The sequence below is a fragment of the Emiliania huxleyi genome, assembly GCF_000372725.1.
Source record: "Emiliania huxleyi CCMP1516 unplaced genomic scaffold EMIHUscaffold_81, whole genome shotgun sequence".
NCBI classification, from domain to species: domain Eukaryota; phylum Haptophyta; order Isochrysidales; family Noelaerhabdaceae; genus Emiliania; species Emiliania huxleyi.
In genome coordinates this window covers 45,629-59,548 of record NW_005195940.1, presented here as the reverse complement: position 1 = coordinate 59,548, position 13,920 = coordinate 45,629, and the positions used below count along the sequence as shown (strand labels likewise).

Genomic DNA, 13,920 nt, shown 5'->3' with positions numbered 1-13,920 from the left:
ATGCGGCGCGCAGAGGGAGAGCACCTCTCGGCTGCACCTCGGCTGCACCCCGGCTGCACCCCGGCTGCACCTCGGCTGCACCTCGGCTGCACCTCGGCTGCACCTCGGCTGCACCCCGGCTGCACCCCGGCTGCACCTCGGCTGCACCTCGGCTGCACCTCGGCTGCACCTCGGCTGCACCCCGGCTGCACCTCGGCTGCACCTCGGCTGCACCTCGGCTGCACCCCGGCTGCACCCCGGCTGCACCTCGGCTGCACCCCGGCTGCACCTCGGCTGCACCCCGGCTGCACCTCGGCTGCACCCCGGCTGCACCTCGGCTGCACCCCGGCTGCACCTCGGCTGCACCCCGGCTGCACCTCGGCTGCACCCCGGCTGCACCCCGGCTGCACCTCGGCTGCACCTCGGCTGCACCTCGGCTGCACCTCGCGCAGGTGCTCGCCGACGAGGAGGCGTACGCGTGCGAGGCATGCGCCAAGGCGTTGGGCGAGCGAGAGGGCGAGCAGGCGCCGGGCCAGCGCGGCGGCGGAAAGAGAGACACGCCCGTTCCCTCTCGCCGCATGCCCCCCCCCCCCATTCAACGCAGCACCGCTCCGCGGCAACTTGCTGGAGCCTTCCCGGAAGCGCCCCGCAGGCAGCCTCCGTCCAGGTTGCGGCGGCGGAGGGCGCGGGCGAGGGCGAGGGCGAGGGCGAGGGCGAGGGCGCAGAGACATAGTAGTTCCATTTCACTGTGGCACAGCTCGCGAAGGAAGAAGTTACATAAACCTTGGTTTGACTATTGTACCTCTCGGTGCCTTCCAGAGGCAGCTGTCACCCCGCCGAGTAGACGGTTGCACACAGCAGGTGGCGCGGTGTGCAACCGTCCACTCGGCGGGGTCGCAGCTGCCTCTGCGCGTCCTGGGGAGGTACAATAGTGTCGCCGCCGGAGACGACTCGACGCCGCTGAGATCGGAGATCAAGCTCTGACAGGTCGCACGTCGCTCCTTTGACGCCGACGTGACTCACCCGTGCAGATCACATCAGGACACGGTCTCGACGCGCTCGGTACGACGCCTGCGACCCGTCTCGGGTCAGGTGGCACGACGCTCATCGCGCCTACCAGCGCTGCCATGCAGGTTGCCACGACGAGGTCGAGCACGCTTCTATACGCTCGCCGAGCCTTCCTTTCCATCCCATTAGGCAGCCTGGGAGCGGTGGCGGTCAGAGGCAAAGCCTACGAGGGGTGGTGGAACCACATGTCACGGCTACTGCCGGCTCGACCCCACCATAGCCTCCGAGGGCTGACTTTGCGGCACCATCATCGGACGATGTCGACGAGTTGAGTCGCGCTCGCGGTAGCCAGATGACCTCTCATACTAGTATCATCGGCCAGGGCCGCAGCGCGCAGGAAGCGCGGGGGAGCGGGAGGGCGCTGGGACGAACACACGGAGTTCCGTTGGACGCGTTTTCAAGATTAGCGTGTCAGAGTGAATTGGAACTAAAGCCGATTTTACTTTTTAGCCAATGCCGTCTCACCAAGGTAAGGTAAGGTACGCCAACCACCGAACCAGGCCGCATGTACATACTCGCCGGAGCGACCCCAACTAACAACTAAGGCCGTGCCCGGGCATCGGCATTTGCACAAAAAAGGCCGTACACACATGCGCGACGCGCGATACACACACACATACTCGCCGGAGCGACCGACCCCAACTAAGGCCGTGCCCGACGAAGTGGTGGGCCGCCCTCTGATAGACAGACGCCACCCGCGAAAGCTAGCGGTCACGCCTCGGACAGCAGCGCCTTTGTGCGCTCGTACGCGACTAGCCGGCTCGCCGTGACGAGCACCGCCCGTGACGTGCTCGCCAGCGCGCCGCGATAGAAGCCTGCGCGCCATGAACACACCAGGGTCGGGGCGGGAATACGTGCAGTGTACTCGGAGCACCGCGATAGTACGAGGGCTACGAACACAGCTGAACGCCGCTCAACACAGTCGAGTGCGTGTCCTCTCGAGTGCTGGTCGGAACACGCGGGGGTCTGGACTCCGCATCTGGGGGCTCGAGATGTGGGGAGATGTGGGGAGATGTGGGGAGATGTGAGATCTCGTCGTTCGCATCTAGGCGTCGAGATGTGGGGAGATATGGGGAGATGTGGGGAGATGTGGGGAGATGTGAGATCTCGTCGTTCGCATCTAGGCGTCGAGATGTGGGGAGATATGGGGAGATGTGGGGAGATGTGGGGAGATGTGAGATCTCGTCGTTCGCATCTAGGCGTCGAGATGTGGGGAGATATGGGGAGATACTCCGCATCTAAGCCTCGAGATGTGGGCAGATGGGGAGATATGGGGAGATACTCCGCATCTAGGGGCAGATGCCGGCCACCCCTCCTCGCTCCCACACGTGCCGCGTCGCGCCGGCGACCGTCGACAGCGGCGGCGCCTGCGGCGGAGGGAGGGGAGGCGCAGATGCGGCGACTCTCGGGCGGTCCTGTCGGCTCCTGTCTACTCCTCTCTGCTGCCTCTCGGCTGCCTCTCGGCCCCTCTCTGCTCCTCTCTGCTCCTCTCTGCTCCTCTCGGCTCCCCTCGGCCCCTCTCGGCTCCTCTCGGCTCCCCTCGGCTCCTCTCGGCTCCTCTCGGCTCCCCTCGGCTCCTCTCGGCTCCTCTCGGCTCCCCTCGGCTCCTCTCGGCTCCTCTCGGCTCCTCTCGGCTCCTCTCGGCTCCTCTCGGCTCCTCTCGGCTCCTCTCGGCTCCTCTCGGCTCCCTCTCGGCTCCTCTCGGCTCCTCTCGGCTCCTCTCGGCTCCTCTCGGCTCCCCTCGGCTCCTCTCGGCTCCCTCTCGGCTCCTCTCGGCCCCTCTCTGCTCCTCTCTGCTCCTCTCGGCTCCTCTCGGCTCCTCTCGGCTCCTCTCGGCTCCCTCTCGGCTGCCTTGTTTGCGGCGGCGCGGTCAAGCGGCTGGCTCTGCTGCACCGACTTGACCGTGTCGAAGCCGTAGCAGCTCAGCCATGCGAGCGCACCGACCGGAGCGCTGAGCGCGAGCACGTGGCCGCTGTGCAGCGCCTGCGGGCCGTGTCGCGGGCGTGTCGTGGACATGTCGTGGACATGTCGCGGGCGGGTCCGGCACGTGTCGCGGACGTGTCTCGGAGGGGTCGAAGACGTGTCTCGGAAATGTCTCGGAGGTGTCTCGGACGTGTCTCGGACGTGTCTCGGAGGTGTCTCGGAGGTGTCTCGGAGTAGTCGAAGGTGTCTTGGAGCTGGGCCGTCTCTCGTATCCGAGGTCCGTGTCGTGTCTCGGACATGTCTCGGACGTGTCTCGGAGGTGTCTCGGCCGTGTCTCGGACGTGTCTCGGACGTGTCTCGGACGTGTCTCGGACGTGTCTCGGACGTGTCTCGGACGTGTCTCGGACGTGTCTCGGACGTGTCTCGGACGTGTCTCGGACATGTCTCGGAGGTGTCTCGGACGTGTCTCGGACGTGTCTCGGAGGTGTCTCGCACATGTCTCGGACGTGTCTCGGACGTGTCTCGGACGTGTCTCGGACGTGTCTCGGACGTGTCTCGGACGTGTCTCGGACGTGTCTCGGACGTGTCTCGGACATGTCTCGGAGGTGTCTCGGACGTGTCTCGGACGTGTCTCTCCTGCTCCCCATGCGCGAGCTCGAGCCGCTGCCGCAGCCTCGAGTAGAGGCCGAGATACACCGCCTGGAGGGGTCATGTCGCGGGCATGTCGCGGACGTGCCACGGCAGCCCGCGAGCAGGGAAGCCGGAGACAAGGGCACGCCGTGAAGACGCCCTCGCGGAGCATGTTCATCGAGCCGCCGACCGAGAGCCTGTTAGGTAATAAAAAGAATTCAACCAGCGCATGAAAACAAGAAAGGCCGCCGACCGAGAGCCTGTCCGAGGGTCCTCGTACTGAGGTAGTACTGTACACCCGACCGGCCGAGGCCGTGAGAGGTGCTTTCGCGGCGCTAGCTGGAACGCTGGGATTGCGCCCTTCTTCCGCACATCTAGGAGCACGGCGCGTGGACGCGACTCCGACGGCGCCGGACCGCGCCGCCAGCCGCCGGAGGATCGAGAGCGGGTGTCCGCCCCGGAGCTGCACCTGGATCTTGAGCAGGTCCATCGGCGTCGAGAGAAGAGACTGCGCGAGGCCAGAGACCGCGCCTGCTGCTAGCGCGCCTCCCGTCGTGTCTGGCAACGCCGACCGCACCTCTTCGAAGACGACGAACATGACCGTGTTCATCAGCACCGAGTTGAGGAGCGGCACGCCGACACCGCGAAAGAAGGCGGGCACGCCGCTCTCTCGCAGCATCGCCAGTGCACACGCCCACGTCGTCAGGCCGGGCTGCTGCAGGTGCTGCATCCGCACCTTGACCGCGTCAAGCGGCGCGCCGAGGATGGTGGAGGCAAAGCCGGCCGCAGTCCCGGCGATGAGCTCGTCGGTGATGCTCGACATGGACTGTGTTTTTGCTGCTGCCACGCGTACTCAGAAAAGCGCGTACGACGAGCAGTTCGACGACGCGCAGGCCGAAATACTTTTTTGCGGACTGGCGTCGTCGCGAGCCGTCGCACACGGTGCGCGCCAGCGAGCAGCAGGGTTCGGACTTTTTGCGGGGTATGGTATGGTGCGCCCACATCGAGATCATACCCCCCCGCCTGCTGACAGACCCAACCTCCCGGAGACCGGGGATGGGCGGTCAGGACCATACCCCCCCACCCTTTGGGCCGTGAGACTACCATACCATACCCCGCAAAAAGTTGGAACCCAGCGCAGACCGCAGCTGGTTGTTGAGAAAATCTGTCGCGTGGCCATCACGCTCGCACCTGCCGACCGCCGCCACGCACGTGCTCCCTGTTTGTTGTGGACGTCGCCGGCTCCCTGTTTGTTGCTCACGCTGGCCGGCGTGTAAAACTGTGCTGGCAGTTGTCAAGCCGTACCCGTCGCGTTTCGAAAAAGAGCCCTCGATCGACCCCTCTAACACAAAAACAATCTCCCCTCTACACGCACTGTGTCACCGCTCTGCACAAATGCTACCGTGGACATCAAGCTCCTCGACTCGATCTGCGGCTACGACGGCGCTCTAGCTGCTGGCTCTCGCGGGTGTCTGGCGACCCGCTCAGGCTTGCGAAACGGCCGGCCGTGGCGACGTGTTTCGAGCTCGGTGGTCTTCTCCGCCCGGATGGGGCCGCTCCTAGTCGGGGCCGACCCGCCCGGTCACTGGGCAGCGCGTGCGCCGTCATCCTGGACGACGGTGTCCTGTGCCGATGCATCCGGGAGGCTCCGCGGGGCTGCTCTAGCAGCCTCGGGAGGGTCGAAAATCGAAGCCGGAGCAGCGGACCACGGAAGCTCCACGGACGGTGAGGCGGGCTGTGGTTGGCCCCCCCCGACCGGGTGAGGGAGTGGCGCCCCGGGAGTGCCGCTCCGGCGACGTCCGTGGCCTCCATAGCACTGTGACCGCGGTGCTCGCTCTCGCGGCCGTCTCGCGACCCGCTCGAGACGAAAACCGGACCGGCCGGTGCGACGCACCGCGAGTGGGATGGTCTTCTCCGCCCGGCTGGGCCCGCTCCTAGTCGGGGCCGACCCGCCCGGTCACTGGGCAGCGCGTCCGCCGTCCCTCCGGGATGTGAGGGGCCGATGAGTCCCTCGGCCCGCGCGGAAGTGTCTCGGAAACACGGAAAGGCCTCGTGGAGCCGGACAGACGACGCAGCCGCGAAGGGCCCGAGGTGCTTCGCCGACGGTGAGGGCTGTGGTTGGAGCCACCGGGCGGGAGGCGGGCATGGTCCACCAGCGGCATGGCTGCGAGCACGCTGGCCGGCTCCACGGCACTGTGACCGCGCTGAAGCAGCCCTCGGCAAGGCCCCTGAGGCCGCCGGAGAGCCTAAAAGTGTGAGCGGGTGCGTATATAACGGGAAGGACAGTACTCCCCGCAGCTTACTCGAACCCGCCGCCACCCGTACCTCGCTCCAAACCATGCCGGAGCAGCTCTGGTCGTGCTCGGGACGGGGAGAGGAAAGTTCGGGGCACAAGAGCGTCGAGTAAAGTCCGGGGAAACTGCGGGATCGGTGCCATTATACCCGTGGCCCGGGACCCGGCGGCGAAAGTTTGGTCCCGTTCGGCCACACGGACGTTAGCGGCTGTGGTTTCGGCCTGCACCCTCTCACGGCTCCGAGAGGGGCTCGAGAGGCCGGAGACAGGTCACCTTGGCGCTCGCGTCGAGCTGCGAGGCCGCATCCGAGGCCGCCAGGCCGTTGGTAGCACCAGATGGAACGCCCGCGCAGCCGATTTTATGCGCGAAAAGTACCCGACGGACTCACGAGGGCACACACTCGGCGGTCTCGCGACAGAGACGGCTCACGGGGAGGAAAGAACATAAGCTAAGGATGGGGACGCGGTTAGGGGTGCCGTCTTCGAGTCTGGCGGCTCGCCCGGGACGAACGCTCGAGCCTCCGCCCCTCGGACGGGCTCCGGAGAGCGCGCGTACCACCGCGTCGGCGGGCGGCGGAGCTGGCGGGAACGGCAGGACCGAAGGCGGCGACGCGGGAGACCGGTGCGGTCGCAGCGCCGCAGAGCTACAGCACCACGACCGCATCGACTGAGCGCATCGGCATGCGCGAGAGGAGGGTGTGCGGGTGCATGCCCGGGCCGTGAGGGCTGGCCGAAGCGCCGCGTCGCGGTCGGGCGGCCGCCAGCATGCGATTTTGAGAGAAGAGGCCTCATTCACAATTCTCAAGAACCACCTTCGAAAAGTACGCGACACCCGATCTACACCTTCTATGTATCAACAAACCAGTAGCGCGCTGAGCCCCCGCTGTGCGCTGACGTCCGTGGCGTGTGCGCGCGCGGTATGCTGTGCAGCGTGAAGGTCGTCCGCTCAGACAATCTGGCGGTCCTGCGTCGCTGACGCTTCCACAACGTCGTCGCCATTCGACGGCTCCGTTTGTGTAGAGGGGCCGCGGATCGCTAGAGCGAGGGCGGTGGCGCGGCGCGCGCGCGACTGAGCCGTCTGCTTGGTCGCGCCGAGCGCCTGTGCGAGGAGGGCGAGCGACACCTGCCGGTGCGGGCCCGCGTGGCAGCCGACGGCGAGGTCGTAGTACAGCCCATCGGCAATCAGGTCGCGTGGCGTCACCTCGAAAAAGTGGCCAAAGATGCAGCCGCCGCAGAGAGCGTCGTTCTCGTGCGCCATGACGATCGGCAGCCTGGCGCGGCGCGCGGCGCGCACCTGCTCTGCGAGCGCCTCGGCGCCATCGCCGGCCCACGTCGACCTGTTCAGGTAGAGCAGCATGTGCGTCGCCTCGTCGCCATCTCCGCCGCTGTCGCTCGAGTGAGGCAGCGAGGAGAGGCGCGAGGGCGTTGCGTCGGTGATCGAGACGCCGCCAGCCACGGCCGCCGCGACCGATTCGGCGAGATCTCGCGCCCCGGCGTTCAAAGTCGAGGCCCAGAGAACCACCGGCTTGGGGAAGGCGAGGTCGTCGGCTCGGACCTCGCCCGGGATGCACAGGGGCAGCTCGTCCTCTCCCTCGTACTTTGGCGTCTTCAGCAGCAGCGCCTCGGCGATGACCTTGAGCGAGACGTGCTGGAAGGCCTCGATCCGATGCCACACCGCCATCGGCCAGCCGGCGTCAAAGATGGCGGCCCGCAGCTCCTCGGGGCACTCGGATCGCAGCTCGGCGAGCGTGCCTCCGCCCTTGTCCGGGTCTGCCTCGTGGACGAGCACGAGCGGCTTGCCCATCTCCAGCGCGGCGCGGACCTCTCGCAGGCAGTTCGTCGAGCGCAGGTAGCCCCGCGACAGGAAGCAGAGCACCACCTGCGAGCGACGAATGTACGCCTCCAGCTCTCCGATGTTCTTGAGGTCGTCGACGTCGAGGAAGATCTCGCAGCCGGGCAGGAACTGCTGCAGCTCGTTCTTGATGACGGCGACGGCGTCCTACGAGGGAGAAAGGCAGGTCAGGTACCTTCTTCTCCGCACACGCAAAGCCGTGGGCCAGGGGGGGCGGTAAACCTGGCCCGTGCTCCAGACGTGGCTGAGGAAGAGGTGCCACTGCTGGCCGTCGGCGAGGGTGATGCCGTCGCGCATCGGCTCCCGCATCGAAGAGGCGAGCCGCATGGTCTTCGCCCTCGAGGCGCTGACCGCCAATACAACGATGACGGCTAGCGAGATGGCGAGCATGACCGCGGTGAGGACGACGACGAAGGTGGTGGCGCCGCGAGAAGTCGTGTAGCCAACGAGGTTGTAGCACATGTCTTCGTACGCGGTGCTGTCGCACAGCTGCGGCGGTGGGGAGCGGGTGGTGTGAGGTTGCGCGGATGAGGGAGAGAGAGGGAGGCGAGGAAGTGCCAGCAGGGGCGCGGACCTGGATGACCACTCCCGAGGCGAAGCAGCAGGTCAGGAGCAGGTTGGCGATGCACGCGAGGCAGAGGTCGTCGGAGCGCCGGTAGGGTCGGGCGAGCGCTAGGCAGGTGAGAAACATGGCCGAGACGATGGCGGCAACCACGGTGCGCAGCAGCTTGCGGGAGCCGTAATCCTGGTCGATGAAGAGCACCATCGAGGTGAGGAAGATCTTGCGGACCAGGTCGAGCACCTCCCAGAAGAGGAAGCGGCCAGAGTAGTCCCGCCACAGGAAGCTCGTTGCGCGAGAGAGCGGCGTTGCGCGCTGCGCAGCCACGGGCTTGCGGACGCGGAGCAGCAGCGCCAGGAAGCCGAGCGGCACGAGGACGGGCCAGAGGGCGAAGAAGGCCCAAAAGTACGGTGCGAGTCCGCTCGCCTCGTCTTCCCACGTAGGGCCGGCGTCGCACGTGAGCGACGGGTCGGCGAGCAGGAAGCTGATGCGCTGGCCTGTCGCGTCGTCGTAGCGAAAGGACTCGCACAGCCTCGCGCTGAAGATGGAGCGCGAGACGGAGGGAAGCACCAGGTAGAAGATGAAGATCGCCCAGTAAAGGAGGCGGCCAAGCAGCTGGCGGTCGAATGCCTGCTTGTTGTTGAGGACCGCCGCCGCCACCACAATGGCGAGCGACACGAAGGCGACAGCGGCGTACGGCCAGGTGCCCGCGACGAGCAGCCGCGTGCTCATGGCTCCGATGCAGCTGCCGGGGATGGCGACGCCAAACAGGTCCAGGCTGAACAGCTTGAGCACGGCGAGCCAGCGGGTAAAGTGCTCGTCGAGGCGGACGCCGTAGACGAGGCCGAGGATGCTGCTCACCTGGTAGAAGCTGACGACGACCTTGAACTTGGGCTGCAGGCCGACCGCGGACTCGATGCGGGCGGCCCGCCTTCGGAGGCGGCGGGAGAAGGGGAGGCGACGGAGCCCAGCGTAGGCGGCGGCGAGCACAGCGATGACGATGACAAAGCCGACAAAGATGCCGGCGGAGCGAGCCGTCGAGGGGCAGGCCACGCAGCGCCCCTCGGCAGAGCTAAAGTAGTCCGAGTCCTCGACGCAGACCTCGCAGAGCGGGCCGGTGTGGCCGGCGGCGCAGTACGGGTCGCCGTCTCCGTCGGTGAGGCGGCGGCGGCGGGAGGGCTGGCCGGAGCCACCAGAGCACGTCTCTGAGTCACAGCGGTGGAGCTCCGAGGTGGCGGCGGAGGCGCGCCAGTAGCCGGCGTCCACGCCGAGGGACGCGAGAGTGGTGCCGGCGTTGCAGTTGGCGTGAAGCGGGCACGACTTGCAATGGTCGGTCGGGTTCTCAAATACGTCGTCTGGATCGGCGCTCGCGTCCTTCAAATAGAAGTCCTCTTTGCAGATGGAGCAAGTGACGTCGCCGCTCTTGGAGCTGAGGGGGTGGGGGCAGAGAGTGCACTGCGAGAGGCCCTCGCTCGCTGCGTAGGTGTCCGCCTCGCACTCCTCGCAAGCGGTGCCGGAGGCTGCGTAGTGGCCGATAGGGCAGAGCTCGCAAGCGGGCATGTTGGCCGAGGGGGCGATGCTGCCTGGAGCGCACGCCGTCTGCTGCGTCGAGCCCGTGGTGGCGAAGTGGCCCGGTGAGGCGTCGGTGCACTCGCTCGCGGCGGTGAGGTTGGTCGCGGTCGAGTAGGAACCCGCCTCGCACGGCAGCGCCGCCGCCGCGCCAACAGCGCAGTAGCCGCCCGCCTCGCACGGCTTGCACGCCGTCTGCGCCTCCGCGTCCTGGTACGTGCCGGCGGAACAGGGCGTGCACTCGCCCTGTCTGGTCTCGTTCGTGTACGACCCCTTGGCGCACGCCGTCTGCTGCGTCGAGCCCGTAGCGGCGAAGTGGCCCGGCGAGGCGTCGGTGCACTCGCTCGCGGCGGTCGCGCCCTGGTAGGAGCCCTCGGCGCAGAGCTGGCAGACCTCGTTGCGCGTGCCGCTGGCGAAGCTGCCCTCGCCGCACGCCGTCTGCTCGGTGGCGCCCCGGGCGGCGATGTGGCCCGGAGCGGCGGGCGTGCACTGCGAGGCGGCCGACAAATCCGTCTTGTTCGAGTAGGACCCGCCCTCGCACGGCAGCGGCCTCGACGCGCCCGGCTCGCAGTAGCTGCCTTTCTCGCAGTCGCGGCAGCCAGTTGCGCCCGTGTCGTTCTGGTACGTCCCGCCCTCGCATTGCGCGCACTCGGAGAGGCCGCCCGTGGCGGCGTAGCTTCCCTTGGCACACGGCGTCTGCTGCGTCGAGCCCGTGGTGGCGAAGTAGCCCGGCGAGGCGTCGGTGCACTCGCTCGCGGCGGAGAGGTTGGTGGCGTTCGAGTACGACCCGGCGGGGCAGGGAAGGGGCACGCTCGTCCCCTCCGGGCAGACGTGGCCAGCATCGCAGGGCAGCGCCTCATAGGTCGCCTCTGTGGGGCACTGGGAGCCTGCGGGGCAGCGGCCGGCGCAGCTGCTGCTCGACTGCTCCTTTGGGTCGGCCGAGCCGAGGAGGCCGGCGGCGCAGGCAAAGGGGAAGTCCTCATCGACGGGCAGCAGCGGCAGCTGGTAGAGGTCATCGCCGAGGAGGGAGGGGTCGCCGCCCCGCGTGCTATCCCAGTTGCACGGCTGCACGAAGGTCGGGTTCTGGCAGTACCAAGGCGGCTGGTCGACTGCTGCGACGGCGAGTGCGCAATCTTCGCGGTGCTCGAGGCAAGCCGTCTGCTTGCACACGCCGCGCTCGTCGCAAGCCTGTGATTGCTTGCACCGTTCGACGTTTTTGCTGCACGAGGGGTAAGAGCACGCCTCCCGGTACACCTCGCAGCGCGCGTTCGGCAGCCAGCGGCCAGCGGGGGCGGGGAGGGTGTAGGAGACCTCGCCAGCTAGAAGGAAGACGGAGCGGCCCTCTTGGGCCAAGCAGCCGCTGATGAGAGTGCCGTCACTCAGGGTGGTGCGCCCGCCCGCCGAGTAGAGGCCGCCGCCAGACAGGGCAGAGCAGCCGCTGATGAGTGTGCCGTCGCTCAGGGTGGTGCTCCCGCCCTCCGAGTAGAGGCCGCCGCCAGACTCTGTGGCGATGCAACTGGAGATGGTTGAGCGGGCCAGGCTGGCTCTGGCTGAGCCCGAGTCCATGTAAACTGCGCCGCCTCGCCAGGCATTGCAGCCGAACATGGTGGAGTCGGTCACGTTGAGGTCGGTGTCAGCCGTGTATGTAGCTCCGCCGCCCTGCGGTTGCGAGGAGAGAGCGGGGTGAGGCAGCCGTGACCCCTCTCTACCTCTCGCCCCGCTGCCGTGCGGCGCTGCTGGGAGGCGGCTAGCTCTACGCAGCGCACATAGCCAGCCGAGCAGCCCGACACGGCCGAGCCGATTATCGAGACCGCACCGCTGTCCTGCGCCCAGACGACGCCGCCGTACTGCGGTTTCGAGGATAGAGCGGGGTGAGGCAGCCGTGGCCCTCTCTATCACTCGCCCCGCTGCCGTGCGGCGCTGCAGGGCGGGCGGCTAGCTCTACGCGGCTAGCTCTACGCGGCGCACTCGAGCAGAGCAGCCCGACACGGTCGAGCCGATTATCGAGACCGCACCGCTGCTAGACGCGAAGACCACGCCGCCCCACTGCGGTTGCGAGGAGAGAGCGGGGTGAGGCAGCCGTGGCCCTCTCTACCTCTCGCCCCGCTGCCGTGCGGCGCTGCAAGGAGGGCGGCTAGCTCTACGCGGCGCACATCAGCAGAGCAGCCCGAAACGGCCGAGCGGGTTATCGAGACGGCACCACTGCGCAGCGCCCTGACGACGCCGCCGACCTGCGGTTGCGAGGAGAGAGCGGGGTGAGGCAGCCGTGGCCCTCTCTACCTCTCGCCCCGCTGCCGTGCGGCGCTGCAGGGCCGGCGGCTCTACGCGGCGCACATTGCCAGCCGAGCAGCCGGCGACGGTCGAGCCGATTATCGAGACCGCACCACTGTCCTGCGTCCAGACGACGCCGCCGAACTGCGGTTGCGACGAGAGAGCGGGGTGAGGCAGCCGTGGTCCTCCTATCTCTCATCCCGCTGCCGTGCGGCGCTGCACGGGTGCGGCTAGCTCTACGCGGCGCACATAGGTAGCCGAGCAGTCCCTCACGACCGACTCGATGATCTCGACGTCGCCTGCGCCAATCGCGTTCACAACGCCACCGTAGTCCGCCCTCCCGTTGACGAGGGTCAGCCCCCGCAGGGTGAGGCTGCAGCCGCCCTTGAGGTAAAAGAGCCTGGTCTTTCCCTGGCCGTCGAGCGTCGCGCCCTCGCCGCTGCTCGCGACGGTCACTTTGATGGTGGAGGTGCAGCTGATCTGGCTGCTCAGCTTGAAGTGCGCACTGGGAGGCAGGTAGATGGAGACGTCGGCAGACGTCGGCTCCTCGATCAGGTTGCGGAGCTGGTCCTCGCTCTCCGCGGCGACATAGCCGGGGGAGAGCGGCGGCAGCGGCGGCGGCGGCGGCGGTGTTGGCGGTGATGACGGTGAAGGCGGCGGAGCTGGCGGTGAAGGCGGTGAAGGCGGTGGAGGCGGCGCTGATGGCGGTGAAGGCGGTGGAGGCGGTAGAGGCGGCGCTGGTGGCGGTGGAGGCGGCCGGGTCGCCCAGCAGATCTGACGGCAGAGGGAGGATAGGCGTCAGAGAGGAGACGGAAGGGGAGCGAGAGGGACCAGGCGCGCGCCTTCCAGCCCGACCCGACTACGCTGTAATCCGATCGCCACTCGATAACGCCGTCCTCCGCCACCGCGCCACTCGGCCCCGAGGTGCCGCAGTACTTTGTGCCGTTGACGGTGAGATAGTCGAAGGGGCAGCCGTCGCCCGCCTCCACATCAAAACCGATCAACTCCAGCCCGACCGTCGGCACGCCGCTGATGGTGCACGCCTCGTTGTTGCCGTAGCTGTTCGGGTAGTTTGGCGACGCGGCGCACGAGCCGCCGTCGGTGAGCGAGCACGGGCCGGTGATGAAGTAGCCGCCAGGGAGAAGCGGCGGCGGTGGAGTGGGTGCCATTTGAGACGGGTACGGCGGTGGAGGCGGCCGGGTCGCCCAGCAGATCTGACGGCAGAGGGAGGATAGGCGTCAGAGAGGAGACGGAAGGGGAGCGAGAGGGACCAGGAGCGCGCCTTCCAGCCCGACCTGACTACGACGTCATCCGATCGCCACTTAATGACGCCGTCCTCCGCCACCGCGCCACTCGGCCCCGAGGTGCCGCAGTACTTCGTTCCGTTGACGGTGAGGTAGTCGTAGGGGCAGCCGTTGCCTGCCTCCACATCAAAGGCGACCGTCTCCAGCTCGACCGGCGGCACGCCGCTGATGGTGCACTCCTCGCTGTCGCCGTAGCTGTTCGGGTAGTTTGGCGACGCGGCGCACGAGCCGCCGTCGGTGAGCGAGCACGGGCCGTCGACGCAGTTTACGCCAGGCTGGCATGGCGACGGCTCGGGTGACGGCGACGGCTCGGGTGACGGCGACGGCTCGGGTGACGGCGACGGCTCGGGAAACTCGGGAAACGGCTCGGGTGACGGCGACGGCTCGGGTGACGGCGACGGCTCGGGCGACGGCGGCGACAGCGGCGGGTTCGGTGGTGGAGAGATCGGTGACGCCGCTGGTATGCCGCGCG

At 67.8% G+C, this 13,920-nt stretch overlaps 2 protein-coding genes across 2 annotated transcripts in view; both read right to left on the bottom strand.

Moving 5' to 3' along the window:
- Positions 1-1,501: 1,501 nt before the first annotated feature.
- On the bottom strand, positions 1,502-4,563 carry EMIHUDRAFT_438645 (hypothetical protein). The gene is made up of 6 exons (XM_005759117.1): positions 3,990-4,563; positions 3,749-3,797; positions 3,607-3,669; positions 2,899-3,030; positions 2,351-2,414; positions 1,502-1,862 (listed from the first exon to the last, which is right to left on the bottom strand). Exons 1-6 carry the CDS (start codon positions 4,421-4,423, stop codon positions 1,759-1,761), a joined length of 846 nt encoding a protein of 281 aa, XP_005759174.1. The 5' UTR covers positions 4,424-4,563; the 3' UTR covers positions 1,502-1,758.
- A 2,276-nt stretch (positions 4,564-6,839) lies between these two features.
- Positions 6,840-13,920, bottom strand: part of EMIHUDRAFT_106684 (hypothetical protein) — a gene marked incomplete at both ends in the record, with an annotated part of 7,852 nt that continues 771 nt past the window's right edge. The window contains 11 exons of the mRNA XM_005759116.1: positions 6,840-7,892; positions 7,968-8,234; positions 8,320-9,165; positions 11,640-11,720; positions 11,842-11,919; positions 12,027-12,104; positions 12,208-12,288; positions 12,394-12,443; positions 12,651-12,918; positions 13,050-13,358; positions 13,490-13,849. Of these exons, the coding sequence (XP_005759173.1) occupies positions 6,840-7,892; positions 7,968-8,234; positions 8,320-9,165; positions 11,640-11,720; positions 11,842-11,919; positions 12,027-12,104; positions 12,208-12,288; positions 12,394-12,443; positions 12,651-12,918; positions 13,050-13,358; positions 13,490-13,849 (3,471 nt within the window). The remainder of the gene's footprint in view (positions 7,893-7,967; positions 8,235-8,319; positions 9,166-11,639; positions 11,721-11,841; positions 11,920-12,026; positions 12,105-12,207; positions 12,289-12,393; positions 12,444-12,650; positions 12,919-13,049; positions 13,359-13,489; positions 13,850-13,920) is intronic.